The following is a 14,107-nucleotide window of genomic DNA, read 5'->3' as shown; positions in this document are numbered from 1 at the left end:
AGACCAGTATTCAGCCCTTGCCCTTATCAGCAGAATGAATCACCGCCTATGGGACGCACTTTGACCCTTACCCTGTATTTGAGTTAGGATTTGGTCATTGCAGCTGGTTGGGATCGAATTTCTTTTAACCTCACTTTGGCATTGAACAGAGTAATTCTTTCGGATAGACTAGAAATCTCTATCAGAGGATAATCACAGGTCTTCTATTCTACTCTTTACTCCAGATCTGTTTCTACTGCCTTTGATCCAACATCCTTTTTATCAAATGGACGACGTTGCTTTCACCGAGTTGCCCTCTTTGGAGACCGTGCGGGCTGGCACGTCGATTTTGGGGCCCAACAACAAGATCCTGGTGGCCAATCGATCTGAGATCGCTGTTCGTGTGTTCAGAACTGCACATGAATTGTCAATGGTTACTGTTGGTATCTATGCCCATGAGGATATGCTGTCTATGCATCGTCTCAAGGCCGATGAGGCCTATGTAATTGGTAAACCCGGCCAGTTCACACCTGTCGGTGCATACCTGCAGATCGACGAAATTATCAAGATTGCAAAGCTGCACAATGTGAACATGATTCATCCTGGCTATGGCTTCTTATCCGAGAACTCGGAGTTTGCTCGCAAAGTGATTGAGGCTGGCATCATATGGGTTGGCCCTCCTCCTGAGGTCATTGATAGCGTAGGCGATAAAGTGTCGGCACGCTATCTTGCTGATCGGGCTGGTGTGCCCACCGTACCTGGAACTCCGGGCCCTATTGATAACGTTGAACAGGCTCGGGCCTTTGTTGCGGAGCACGGCTTCCCCGTCATCATTAAAGCCGCATTTGGTGGTGGTGGCCGTGGTATGCGTGTCGTTCGAGAGGGTGAGGATATTGAAGATGCTTTCATTCGAGCTACTTCTGAGGCCAAGACCGCTTTTGGTAATGGCACTGTGTTCATCGAGCGTTTTCTTGACAAGCCCAAGCACATCGAGGTCCAACTCTTGGCAGATGGTGAAGGCAACGTGATCCATTTGTTTGAGCGTGACTGTTCAGTTCAGCGTCGTCATCAGAAAGTGGTCGAGATCGCCCCCGCTGTATCCTTGAACGAAGGTGTTCGAAATGCTATTCTGGCTGATGCTGTCAAGCTTGCCCAAGTCGCAGGCTATAAGAACGCTGGTACCGCTGAATTCCTTGTGGATAATCAGAATCGCCACTATTTCATCGAGATCAATCCTCGTATCCAGGTTGAGCACACCATTACAGAAGAAATTACCGGTATTGACATTGTAGCCGCACAAATTCAGATCGCAGCAGGTGCGACCTTGGAAGATCTAGGTTTACAGCAGGACAATATTACCATTCGTGGCTGTGCCATTCAGTGCCGTATCACCACTGAAGATGCATCGAAGAATTTCCAGCCTGATACTGGTCGCGTCGAAGTTTACCGTTCAGCCGGTGGTAACGGTGTTCGTTTGGATGGTGGTAACGGCTTTGCGGGTGCTGTTATCACACCCTACTACGACTCTCTGCTTGTTAAATGTACTTGCTTGGGCTCCAACTTTGAAACTGCCCGTCGTAAGACGTTGCGCTCGCTCATTGAGTTCCGCGTTCGTGGTGTTAAAACAAACATTCCCTTCCTGTTGTCGCTCATTACACACCCTACCTTTATTGCCAATCAGTGCTGGACTACTTTCATTGATGATGAGCCGTCTCTGTTCCAGCTTTTCAAGTTCCAGAATCGTGCTCATCGTATCTTGGCTTTCTTGGCCGACGTGCTTGTCAATGGCTCTTCTCTAGTTGGGCAACGTGGTCTCCCTTCCCTCAAAAGCCCTGTGCAGGTACCCTCTCTTACTGGTATTCCTGATGTCTCGGTCAAGCCTCAGAATGGCCTTCGCTACCTTCTGCTTAATGAGGGACCTGAGGCAGTTGCCAAGGCCGTGCGCAACTTCGATGGTACTATGATCATGGATACTACTTGGCGTGATGCTCATCAGTCGCTTTTGGCAACCCGTTTGCGTACTTACGACTTGCTGAAGATTGCACCCACCACTGCTCATGCTTTGGAAGGTGCCTTTGCATTGGAGTGTTGGGGTGGTGCAACTTTCGACGTTGCCATGCGCTTCTTGCATGAGGACCCTTGGGATCGTCTGCGTAAACTCAGAGAAGCTGTTCCCAATGTTCTTTTCCAGATGCTGCTACGCGGTGCTAACGGTGTTGCCTATGCTTCTTTGCCTGACAATGCCATCGATCACTTTGTAAAGCAGGCCAAGGATGCTGGTGTGGATGTTTTCCGTGTCTTTGATGCATTGAATGATCTTGAACAACTTGAAGTTGGTGTCAATGCTGTCAAGAAGGCTGGTGGTCTTGTTGAGGCTACTGTTTGCTACTCTGGTGATATGCTCGTGCCCGGAAAGAAGTACAACCTGGACTACTACCTTGAAGTTGTTCGCAAGATCGTCGCTATGGGTACCCACATTTTGGGTATCAAGGACATGGCTGGTACACTTCGCCCCAAGGCTGCTACTTTGCTCATTGGTAGCATTCGTAAAGAGTTCCCCGACCTCCCCATCCACGTACATACTCACGACTCCGCGGGTACTGGTGTGGCCTCGATGGTTGCTTGTGCGCGTGCCGGTGCTGATGTCGTTGACGCCGCCTCGAACTCCATGTCTGGTATGACTTCACAGCCATCCATTTCTGCTCTACTAGCTTCTTTGGACGGCGAAATCAACACTAACCTGAATGGTGACCATGTACGCGAGATTGATAACTACTGGATGCAGATGCGTCTGCTGTACTCACCATTCGATGCTGAGCTTAAAGGTCCCGATCCTGAAGTTTACATTCACGAAATTCCAGGTGGCCAACTGACTAACTTGTTGTTCCAAGCTCAACAAGTTGGCTTAGGATCACAATGGGAGGAAACCAAGAAGACCTACACTGAAGCTAACAAACTCCTCGGCGACATTGTTAAAGTAACGCCCACTTCCAAGGTTGTTGGTGATTTAGCCCAGTTTATGGTTTCTAACAAGTTAACTCCAGAGGATGTTGAGAGACGTGCCTCCGAGCTTGATTTCCCTGATTCGGTGCTTGACTTTTTCCAGGGTCTTATGGGTACTCCCTACGGTGGATTCCCCGAGCCTTTGCGTACCAACATTTTGAAGGGCAAGCGGACGCCCATGAATAAGAGACCTGGTGCCCTTTTGGCCCCCTTAGATCTTGAAGCCATGAAGCGTGATTTGCGAGCTCGCTTGGGCCATGACATTAGCGAGACTGATCTTGCTAGCTACGTCATGTATCCTAAGGTGTTTGAGAGCTTCCACGAGCTTCGCCAGCGCTTTGGTGACCTTAGCGTTGTTCCCACGGACATTTTCATGGCCCCTCTCGAAATCGGAAAGCCATACGAAATTGAGATCACTCGCGGTAAGGTGCTTGTCATCAAGTGTTTGACTGTTGGCGACATCAGCTCGCAGACTGGTACTCGCGACGTCTATTTCGAGCTTAATGGTGAGATGCGTAATATCACTGTTGAGGATCGTAATGCCGCTGTTGAGACAATTTCTCGCCCCAAGGCCGACCCCTCCAATCCCGGTGATATTGGTGCTCCCATGGCCGGTGGTGTCGTTGAAATCCGGGTCGAGGCTGGTCAGGAAGTTAAGAAGGGCCAGCCAGTTCTTGTTCTTTCAGCAATGAAAATGGAGATGGTTGTCAGTGCTCCTGTTGCTGGCAAAGTTTCGTCCGTCGAAGTCAAAGGTGGTGACGCTGTCGACGGCGGTGATTTGCTTGTAAAGATTATTCCTTTGTAATTACATACGTGTAGTATATCACGTCCGGTCAGCTATTCTTGTTACAGCGTGCTTTTCTCAAATGTATTGAGTTCCTTGGGTATTAAATATAAGTTAAGCTATTCTTAAAAGGCCTCAACCTCGACGCTTTCAGCATAAGCCGGCTCATCCTCGTAACCAGCATTGTAGTCCTCCTCATAATCCTCATCAATAGTTGCATTCTGGTACTGCAAGTACTCGGCAACAAGATCCTCGAGGTTGGACTGAGCTTCCGTGAACTCGGACTCATCCATACCTTCACCAGTGTACCAGTGAAGGAAAGCCTTGCGACGGAACATAATATCGAATTGGTTGAGAGAGCGAGTGAACAGCTCATGGACCGCAGTAGTGTTAGCAATAAATGTGGCCGAAGTTTCGCCTTTGGGGGCGACATTGCAAACTGATGTTTGGAAGTTGTTGGGAATCCAGTCTACGAATAGGCCGCGATTGCGCTGATAAGCCATCTGGTTACAGTCCTCAACCTCCTTTGTACCAACCTTACCACGGTAAATCGTGGAAATGGTAAGGTACCGACCATTCGCAGGGTTACAAGCAGCCATCACATTGGCAGGGTTAAACAGTTGTTGGGTAAGCTCAGGAACAGACAAATTGTGGAACGCACGCTGGTTCGCAGCAAACAAGGGAGCATAGGCGGTAGTAAAGAAGTGCAGCCGTGTAAAAGGTACCAAATTGACAGCCAATTTCCGCAGGTCGCCATTAAGTTGGCCAGGGTAGCGCAAGCCAGTAGTAACACCTGTCATTACCATGGCAATCAAACGGTTCAAATCATGGTGGCCAGGATGCTGGATACGCAGCGTCTTGGTACAGATATTGAAGAGGGCTTCGTTGTCCAAACAGTAAGTTGCATCACTGCAATCAACTAGCTGGTGCATAGCTAGGACAGCATTGTAAGGCTCAGTAACTGTTTCAGACACTTTTGGGGAGGGTAGGATGGAATATGTGGAAACCATACGATCACTGTACTCTTCTTTGATACGTGACAGCAACAGTGTGCCCATGCCGGAGCCTGTACCGCCTCCCAATGAATGGGTCACTTGAAAACCTTGCAACGAGTCGGCTTGTTCAACCTCACGTCGAACAGCGTCAAGAACCTGGTCCATAAGCTCAGCACCCTCGGTATAGTAGCCCTTTGCCCAGTTGTTACCGGCACCGCTTTCGCCCGAGATTAGGTTGTCGGGTCGGAACATATTTCCCAAAGGGCCTGAGCGAATAGAATCTAGAGTCGCCGGCTCCAAGTCTACTGCCACCGAACGAGGAACATACTTTCGGTTGCTTGCTTCAGAGAAAAACACGTCAATACGGTCTTTGGGGCTCTCATGATTAGGGTCTAGGTGGCCGTCCTGGTCCAAGCCATGCTCTTGAATAATGCTCTCCCAAAATGCGCTGGAGACTTGATTACCGGCTTGGCCGCACTGGATTGAAACAATCTCTCTCATATCACTGATTTATAAAGTTAGCACGGACGAAAATATCAAAAAATCAACTCTTCGCTTTGTGTGGGTTCGCTGATTTGTCACGCGTCTGAGACACGAAGGAGAGAAGACAGGGGGTGTAGAGGGGAGTGCAGTTTGGAATGGGCTGTTCATGTGAAACAATATTCAGGCCTGATTTTATAGCTGCAATGTTGTCGCACATAATCGCTCATATGTATTTAGAGGTATATTGTCGAGCGTGTGGGTCATAAAGGCTTGCTCGTCTCTGTGGTGTGAACGCGACCGTTCGCCTTCGAATTGAGCCAGCAGGGCGGCCAAGCCTCATTCGTTTCGGAGCACGTAGCGAGTCTTCAACCATGGACTTTTCCGCAAGCTTTTGCGCCCGCTCAGCTTCGGTTTGTTGTTCGAGCAGGAGCTTTGCCTCTTGTTCTGCTTGCTCACGTTCTTCCTCTAGCTCAATTCGCTTCAACTCTTCTTTGCGCCTACTCTCTAGTTCATAATCAAGTCCATACCATGTTGATCTGCCAATAACTGTAGCTATCTCTGCCGATTTTCTCAGAAGCTGTGCCCAATGGTTTAGAACCTTACCTGATTTTGCTATGGTTTCGTCGGTTTTGTCCACGTATATGTTTATAGTATCGAAGCTAGCTTTGATCGCACCCAGTGAATCAATCAACTGCTCGACCCGACGATATTCCTCATCCAACCAATCTTCAGCGTACATGCTAATTAACTGACATAACGGCCGTACACCGCACATTATCGTGGTCGATCGGAGTGCAGATTTCGACCACTACAAAAGCCGACTATAATTCACTTTATGAATTATGCTAAATACTGCAATGCAACTGGAGCCACTACTTTAAAAAAAAAAGCAGTAGTTTTTTTCCAGGCCCTGACTCCTGTTCTGCTTTTTCCCAGATCGGCAATAAGCGCGTGCAAGACTCAATTCACCTGCGCAGTCTGCATAAGGGGTGAACAAGCTGTACAAGCAGTAGACTTCGGAAACCAAAAAGGAAAACAAATCAATTAAGGCAATTACGAGTCAATATGAGACTATTCACACCCAATAAAAAATAAATACCAACAGGGGGGGAAAACGCGTTCAATCACGATGCCTCCACAAACGTGGACATCGGCCGCACGTGCATTGCAGCAAATGGGCAAGATGTTTTTTCACTATAGATGCTGTTGAAACAGTTAAAAACAGCTGCCAATACAACCCTACGCGTATAAAATCACTATAAATATCGAAATATCATAATGCTGCAGTCTAGAACAACAAGGTTACTAGCTGTGTAGGGTTCGGAGCGACGCGTCCAGCAAGGAGAAATCGTGCATGGAGCTAATATATCCCAACTGGGCATCGATCTTCCTTCACTATCCTTTCCTTGAACCTGTTCGGTAGAAACCTCCTACAGCACGCTCGCCTTATTGAACACCTCCTGAGTTCTTGAGTTAATATCTCTTGACAATCTAATTTAACCACCCCATTCACAAAACCTGGCTCTCCCGCTAGGACTGACTTCTGCTTTTTCTGCCTCGCCGAGGTTTCCAAACTTTTTACACTTGTAACAGGACAATCACAACCATGGCTATCTGGAACGCCGTGAAAAACATTCGAATTGAAAAACGATCAAAGGGCGCCAACGCGCTCATCGAACTGGTGACTACCCGCTCGTCCCGGTTCCAAACAGAGCTGGTTGCGCTCAGACCTTTAACCCCACCCGGCGATTCTCGACGTGCGCTGGAAGCGGTGATTAGTGTCATGCGTACACTCCCTGTGAACATTAAAGGCATGGAATTCTGGTGCAACGATGCCCAGCAAGCCTTCTGCTCCTATATCGATAGCTTCGTTTACGATGTCCCACATGCACAGCAACGAAAGGCTCCTTTCATCTATCTTGAAGACCTCAAAGACATTTTACAAATCGCCGAGTCTCGTATGTCTATGCCCATGGGTGTGCAGACCATCACTAACCTCTGCTTGGCCGCACGTCGCACGTTGATCGTGCAGATCTCGGCCTTGAACACCAGTAATTTCGATTTCGGCTATGCTCGTAGCCTTCAAACGAACAAACTTGTGTCTGCATCATTCGATCCTGTTAATATTATTGAGCGCCAGGTGTTTGATCTAGTGCTATCCTCTTCCTCCTTTGCTGAGTTGAACCTTTCTTGCGTTGCCGAGCTTTTGATCATCCGGAGCCATGGGAATAATTCGCTAGCAATTTGCCGTGTCGAAACTACCGGCCAACGCAGCCTAATGTTCCCAAATTTCCGTGGCGACGAATTCAAGGTCACACGCACAGCGGACACTATTACACTGTCTTCTCCAAGCCACTCATTTTCCTTCCAGAGTCATACAGATGAGTTGGAGCACTGGTACGTGATTTTGCGCAACCTTTTTGACGCCGAGACTAGCGGCACTAATAGCAGAAACGAGTACGACAGCCTTGGTATTTCCATCACGAAGAGAGATCATAAAATGATTGCTGAGCAGCAGTTGGTTAGGGATGAGTCGTATGACTCGTTCACTCCTAAACCATCTGGACTGACCAAACGAGAAGTTTCATTGAATAATTTGAAACGCATTTCAATCGGGTTGCCCTCCGGGCTCACTGATGACCTCAAAGAGATGCTCAAAGATCTCCAGGAAGAGGAACAGGAGAGAACTGAAATACCAGCCCAAGCTTTGGCTGCTCCAGTGCTTCCACCACAGGTGACCAACACCCCAAGCCCAAGTATCCTCTATGCTCAAGCAAGTGACGAGGTCGACACGGATATGTTGCAAACTCCGGCTTCGTTAAAGTCAACTGTAGCAAACGCTCCGTTTGTTATACCGTCCCCTCCTTCAGAAAGGCTCAATGGAAAACAGCCATCGCCGGCAGAGATAGAGCGGGCGAACGAAGCACGTCGCAGGATTGGCAATTCGATTTTGGCGCGTGAAATGCGTGAGCGTCAGGAAAAGGTATCCCAACCAGTGCTATCGAAGTCATATTCTGCTGCAAGCAATGATTCCGCCGCAACTTCAGTCCTCTTCTCAAGCAACGGTCTCATCCCCTGCTCTGAGTCATTAGCGTCATTAACCAGCAAGTCCGTTCCAAACGTGTCGGTCATTCCTACGCGTCCTTGGGCAACCAATACGGCGGCCAACAGTTGTGAAAGCCTGCCTACAGACATCAACAAAACGGAGGTACGTCAACCCCCTAGCATTCCGCCTCCTGCACCTGTCACCAAACCTGCACCCATCAGCGCACGTCTTACTGCTTCACTGACACCTGTAGATTTACGTGCAGAATCTGCTGGCACCACAAAGAGCGCATTGACATCAGATACTGACACGAGTTCTAGCACCGATGTCGAGAGCTCGGGTGAGAGCAGTGTGCCTGAGGAGAGCAAGAAGGCCAAGTTCAAGTCTTTTATGAAAAAGCTTAAGATGGAAATGTCTGACCCTAAAACGCTTTCAGCCAAGGCCGATGAGCGGACTGAGGATGCCGCACCTCCTGCAGAAGTTACTGCACAGGAGACTGCAGCTCTCCCCGTGTCTGAGACACCAGCAGTTGAACCGGAGGTAAAACCCCTTGCGCCCCAAATTCAATCGCGTGCCAAGGCCAGCTCCACATACCAGAGACCCCTTTACGCTCTTTACAAGTCGACCTCCATGCAAAGTTTGAACTCCAACTTATCCCGGCCCGAGTCCTCAGGCTCGGGCTTGGGCACAGCAGTATGCTCTGATTCAAACAATCGCACAATTGCAGTGGGAGCACAGTTTGGTTCCAATGGATCACTTGCCTCGTCTGCGGGATCTTACCAATCTATGCGTTCTCTCAGGTCTTCTGCACGATCTGTGGATACTTTGCACACTAGTGTAGGTTCTTCCAAAACTTGGGAGAGTTTCTTGAATGGAGTCAAGGACGAGGCCGTGAAGACGGTTTCTCAGGCAAATTCTGATCGCAGCATCCGGGAGGAAGCAGCCAGAAAGCTACGTCAACAGGAAGAGAAGCGTGTCGAAGAGATAAAGCTTGCTGGAGAAAAGGCCAAGCAGGAACAGGCCAAACGCACTCTTGATCCTGGATCTGTGGGCCTTGTTACAACCACCGAACCAGCTATTCGACGCGTTGTGGAAGGGGCTAGACGCCAAAAGGCGGAAGAGGACGCTGTCTTCATGGCCACTGCTACGACGCAGTCTATTGCGGTGCCTAGAGTGCGCGAAATACGCACTGCAAAGTCCATTGACAGTATTAGACCTGCCTCGACGACCTTTGTTTCACCCACCTATCGGGGGTCAGCGACATTTGGCACTAACTTCTCTTCGCTCTCTACGCCCACACTCACGACCTCACAGCTGCCGCCAGGCATGTTCAGCGCTCAGCTCTGGGTGTCCAAGTGGACGGTTAGCCGTTGGGTGCCACTTTCGCAGATGGAGCTCAAAATCGAGCTTATTCCTCTCGGACGTGGGATTGCCAAGGTTAACGTACACTCTTCTTCTGACATCGTCCAGCTCACTGTCGGAGGGGGTGCAGATGTTCGCCGGTCTGGCCGTCATGACATCCAGGTCCGTATCGGAGAGGAGACATATATGTTCCGCGCCCGGGCTGCTGACACCGCCAACAAGTTTTACGCGTGTATCTCTGCCGCTCGCACCCACGAACCGTCTCTGGCCGGGAGCAAGGACTCTGATGACGTTTCTATTTCTACCTTGAGCACATCTGATGCTGAGATGCGACGAAGAACCTACGTCCCGCCCTCTCTCTGTAAACCCCGCCGGGCGATAACAGTCTCTTCTTCGACTATTTATGAGGAGACATGATTGCTCGGCAGAACTAATATCATAAAAACCTTGCCTATGTACAATTTATTCTAATCCAATGCGTTAATGTAAGACGCACCAAGAAGGCGTCGGATATCTTCGTGGTCGACATCGTGAGTGTCCTCGACCTCTCCCCAAATTTCGGTCTGATGGAAGACCTCTAGATTGGCCAAGTGGGCCAGCTCTGCAACAGGTCTGCGGTGCAAAACTATGTTCATGCCGACAATAAGAGAGCGAGCTGCAGTGGTCGCTCGTTCAAGGGAGGCAAATTTCCAATCATCGAGCGATCTCATCCAAGCCATGACTTTTTCCTTGGCCTCAGGGGTCTGGTAATTACCAAAAAGCTGAGTTTCAGTATCCAGGTAGTTGAGTTTGGGGATGTTCCAGACCTTGCAGGCGTCTTCAACCACCGGACCGAACTTCTCAATTTGAACTTTCCGCAAACGACCCTCACAGTCTTTTATGGGGGCAAGAACGAGAAGCGTATCGGTATCAAGGTACGGTAGGAGCTTTTCCGCGACAATAGCACGCTCTTCCTCAGAAAAATCAATGGCTCGACTGGCCAGAGACGTGAGTGGGACATGGTGTGCTTTGAGCTGCAAAGTAGGCATTACCTGCCATTCCTGGGCAATCAAATGAGACAAGAAAGCAGGCTTGGTGTTAGGAATAAGCAATGGACTCCCGCCAGGGGTCTTGAGCGGTTTACCTTCTAGCGTTACAGCTCGGTGTGTGGGGGTTTCATCGACGGAAATTTTGGTCCAGAATTTGTCGACCAGCTCTTGTGCAGATCCTTTCGAATACCAGCGACGGGGCACCTGAAGAGAGCGTTTCCAAGAGACCGAAAGCATGTCAATCCGATTCTGAAAAATAGCCTTCGTTGGAGATAACTTAGTCAGTGACAGTATTTCAGGTAGAACTTGAAAAACAGACAGGTTATAGGGTCAAAATACGAACCGAGGTGTGATTCCACGAAACCAGCACACTCATTGTGCCCAAAAATCCCATCTCGAGCGAATTGATACCATGCACGAGCCGTAAAAGGTCTAACACCATACTAAACCGCTAAGAGTCTGAAGCATCGTGAAGATTACCTGATCAATGGACACCCAGGAACTGCAGCAGAAAGCACTAACTGCTCACTCGGAACTACAGTCTGTCAAGGCTCAGATCAACGCATTGCAGCGTTCGATCCAGCTGGGCAAAGTGACCAAGCAGGAGGTTGAGGGAATCGGCGGCAACGGCCGTGTGTGGCAGGGCGTAGGCAAAATGTTTATGAGTACGAAAAGTACAGATTATACGAACTCGTTGGACAGCGAAAGTAGCGACGCTCAAGAGAAGATCGAGGCCCTCAAAAAGAAGGAGGCATATTTCGAAACCACCTTAGAGAACTTGACGAAGGCACTGGCGAACGTTTCCAGCTAAAGAGCAGCATAGCCACGAGACGAACCGCCAAACGTCTCGCGGATTTTACGGAAGAAGTCGCGAATCAAATAGGGCAGATCTCGAAGCAGGCTTTCGAGATCCTCGCGATAGACGGGTGCTTGACCAGTCTGGCGGTACCTGATAAATAGTATAACGCCCACGATAAGAGCAAGCACTAACAAGTAAACGAAAATCATCCAGAAGAAGTGGAAAATGGATCCGAAGAATCCCCTGGACTCATCTGGTTCGCTAGGAGGCGGGCGGGGCTTTTCGCTTCTATCTGCACACACAGAAGGCGTTGTGAACGTGAGGAGCAGCGACTCGTTTTCCCAAGTATCAGCACCACTCACATATTTTGACTCGGTTCCGCAATTGAAAACAACCTCTGCGCTAACTGCTTTATCGCCCCACGTAGCACCACTGTAGATAAACCTAATTCCCTCTGCGTTCTCATCAATGGCGCCCTCCACGGCGCGGCTTGCGTTCTCTCCATCCGAATAGATAGGGATGATTTGGGTGATTTCTGTCGTTCCATCGCGTGTAACTCGTTCCACACCACAAAGCTGAGATTTTGGCGGGCAATTGGACTCCTCAATGGCGCCGCAGGGATTATAGTACCAAGTGAGGTTCGTCAACGTGGGAGGCGTCTCAATCTCCTCAGAAATTATCCAGGTCTTGGCAAGATCGGACAGATCGTACTTCTCATTGTCCACTTTGATATTCTTGCAACCTGGCAGTGCCAATGCCGTACCGGCCAGAGCGAATCTGATAAAGCGCATTATTATGTCACAAGAGGGTCAGCCTCCATAATGGGCCAAGTCCGACTTGGGACATTAGCACCCCCAGTGCGGGGTGTTTTAGAATATCGCGAATAGCCTGCGATGGTTTACACGGTCGTCCTTTGACCAGACTGTGGTCAAAGGTAGGTCTGGCTATTCTGGTGCTAATTGATTTGTCGTTTTGGTTAATTTTGGATCGGAACGTGGTTAAAGCTTATCTAGTTTCAGTAGTTAGCTTGAGGATGGTACAAGCCGACGGTGGGTGGTTGAATTCCAATCTGGGGCTAGACGCAATGCCCGCGTACGAAATTTAACGAATTTCATGCTACATCTAAGGTGCGAAATCGCAGGAATATAACCTCTTCGTGTGTGGCCAGAACTGATCGCCATTCACTCAATGGGTAGTTTGTGACATGCAATCTTTGGAGTAATGAACACACTGCCCGAGGTCGTTGCGAGGATCATTAACAATGTATCGATACGAGGAAATGTAATCTTGTCAATAGCAGGCTGGCAACTCCTGGTATGCCCACCTTCAAGAGGGGCTGGTTCGAGTACAGCTCAAGTTAAAGGACATGATACTATTTCAAAATGAATAGAAAACAAATACATACTATTAAGCAGAACGCTGGTAACGACCAACAACGATGCAGTGGTCACGCTCATAAGGTTCCAAGGTCAATTGTTCAAGGGGTTTCACACGCTCCTCGCGCAGCTTTTGGACCTCGCGGGCAAATACTGTCTCAGCATCAACTGTGGAGTCGATACAGTTGGCTTTGATGGAGATGACAACACCGCCACCGTTCTTCAAGAACATATGAGCATTGAGGGCAATAATACGGGCTTGGTCAGGCTGAGCAACATCGGCAAAGACACAGTCGACCATACCAACGAGCATACGATACTTTTGCGGGTGACGGGCATCCTCGACAATAGGAATAACATTAGGACGCTTCTTGGCCATAGAAATGAGATCACGGCCAGGGCGGTGACTGAACTCAACAGCATAAACAGTGCCGGTAGGACCAACGATGTCGGCAACGTGAGAGACAGAAGTGCCTGAAGCAGCACCCAAGTAGAGAACCTTCTTGCCGGGGGCAATGAACAGCTCGTCAAGACCACCAAGAATACCGGCAGCCAACTTAGAACGGAAAGGATTCCAGACACGGTACTCGACCTTGGTGGCAGGCAAGCTAGGATCCGAGTTGGGCTCTTCGATAGAGACTAGCTTCTCTCGGTAAACGGTCTCACCGGGGGCCAAGTTCTTGGTGAGGAGCATATCTTCCTTACCACGGCCAATAAAGACACCGCTGTGACGATGGGGCTCGACGATAACCTTGGCACCGCCAGCAGCGCCGCCGCGACCGCCACGAGCACCACCACGGCCGCCACGAGCACCACCGCGAGCACCGCCGCGAGGAGCTCCTCGAGCACCGCCACGAGCACCGCCACGGCCGCCGAAGCTACCTCCGCGACCGCCTCCGCGACCACCGCCAAATCCACCGCCAAATCCACCACGGGCGCCACCACGGGCGCCGCCACGGCCTCCTCTACCTCCTGGAGTGAATGCCATTTTTTTTTTATTCGGGTATAATGAAGAAAGAGCAGATCAAAAAATTTCACACTTAGTAATTGGGGGACCTGCAGCAGATTTTTTTCCTTGGGGGGCAGATGAGGCGAGTAAGTCCCCGAGCCCAGCGATTTAGGGGCCATTGGGCTAGATAAACATTAGTTGCTATAGTTAAAAGTGCCATACCGAATTGCAACCTCTAAATCTCAAGAGGGCTCCTTTCAGAGATCATCGCGGTCTCGCTTTGGTGATTTGTAACTCCCCGAT

The 14,107-nt window shown here is 49.6% G+C and overlaps 8 protein-coding genes across 8 annotated transcripts; 3 read left to right on the top strand and 5 right to left on the bottom strand.

The window, feature by feature from the left end:
- Window positions 1–265: 265 nt before the first annotated feature.
- Window positions 266–3,787, top strand: B9G98_02907 (Pyruvate carboxylase; the record flags this gene model as incomplete). Its single annotated transcript, XM_024809464.1, has 1 exon — window positions 266–3,787. One exon carries the CDS (start codon window positions 266–268, stop codon window positions 3,785–3,787), a length of 3,522 nt encoding a protein of 1,173 aa, XP_024665232.1.
- Window positions 3,788–3,891: 104 nt separating this feature from the next.
- Window positions 3,892–5,262, bottom strand: B9G98_02906 (Tubulin beta-2 chain; the record flags this gene model as incomplete). Its single annotated transcript, XM_024809463.1, has 1 exon — window positions 3,892–5,262. One exon carries the CDS (start codon window positions 5,260–5,262, stop codon window positions 3,892–3,894), a length of 1,371 nt encoding a protein of 456 aa, XP_024665231.1.
- Window positions 5,263–5,467: 205 nt separating this feature from the next.
- Window positions 5,468–5,983, bottom strand: B9G98_02905 (hypothetical protein; the record flags this gene model as incomplete). The annotated part of the gene is made up of 1 exon (XM_024809462.1): window positions 5,468–5,983. The coding sequence occupies one exon, from the start codon at window positions 5,981–5,983 to the stop codon at window positions 5,468–5,470; it is 516 nt and encodes a 171-aa protein (XP_024665230.1).
- An 867-nt stretch (window positions 5,984–6,850) lies between these two features.
- On the top strand, window positions 6,851–10,069 carry B9G98_02904 (hypothetical protein; the record flags this gene model as incomplete). Its single annotated transcript, XM_024809461.1, has 1 exon — window positions 6,851–10,069. One exon carries the CDS (start codon window positions 6,851–6,853, stop codon window positions 10,067–10,069), a length of 3,219 nt encoding a protein of 1,072 aa, XP_024665229.1.
- Window positions 10,070–10,119: 50 nt separating this feature from the next.
- Window positions 10,120–10,917, bottom strand: B9G98_02903 (Protein atp12, mitochondrial; the record flags this gene model as incomplete). The annotated part of the gene is made up of 1 exon (XM_024809460.1): window positions 10,120–10,917. One exon carries the CDS (start codon window positions 10,915–10,917, stop codon window positions 10,120–10,122), a length of 798 nt encoding a protein of 265 aa, XP_024665228.1.
- A 250-nt stretch (window positions 10,918–11,167) lies between these two features.
- Window positions 11,168–11,491, top strand: B9G98_02902 (putative prefoldin subunit 1; the record flags this gene model as incomplete). The annotated part of the gene is made up of 1 exon (XM_024809459.1): window positions 11,168–11,491. The coding sequence occupies one exon, from the start codon at window positions 11,168–11,170 to the stop codon at window positions 11,489–11,491; it is 324 nt and encodes a 107-aa protein (XP_024665227.1).
- B9G98_02901 (Autophagy-related protein 27) lies at window positions 11,488–12,270 on the bottom strand (the record flags this gene model as incomplete). Its single annotated transcript, XM_024809458.1, has 1 exon — window positions 11,488–12,270. One exon carries the CDS (start codon window positions 12,268–12,270, stop codon window positions 11,488–11,490), a length of 783 nt encoding a protein of 260 aa, XP_024665226.1.
- Window positions 12,271–12,886: 616 nt separating this feature from the next.
- On the bottom strand, window positions 12,887–13,843 carry B9G98_02900 (rRNA 2'-O-methyltransferase fibrillarin; the record flags this gene model as incomplete). The annotated part of the gene is made up of 1 exon (XM_024809457.1): window positions 12,887–13,843. One exon carries the CDS (start codon window positions 13,841–13,843, stop codon window positions 12,887–12,889), a length of 957 nt encoding a protein of 318 aa, XP_024665225.1.
- Window positions 13,844–14,107: the final 264 nt, after the last annotated feature.

Source organism: Wickerhamiella sorbophila, assembly GCF_002251995.1.
Source record: "Wickerhamiella sorbophila strain DS02 chromosome Unknown contig3, whole genome shotgun sequence".
In the NCBI taxonomy this organism is placed as follows: Eukaryota; Fungi; Ascomycota; class Dipodascomycetes; order Dipodascales; family Trichomonascaceae; genus Wickerhamiella; species Wickerhamiella sorbophila.
This window is presented reverse-complemented; position numbering and strand designations above follow the sequence as displayed.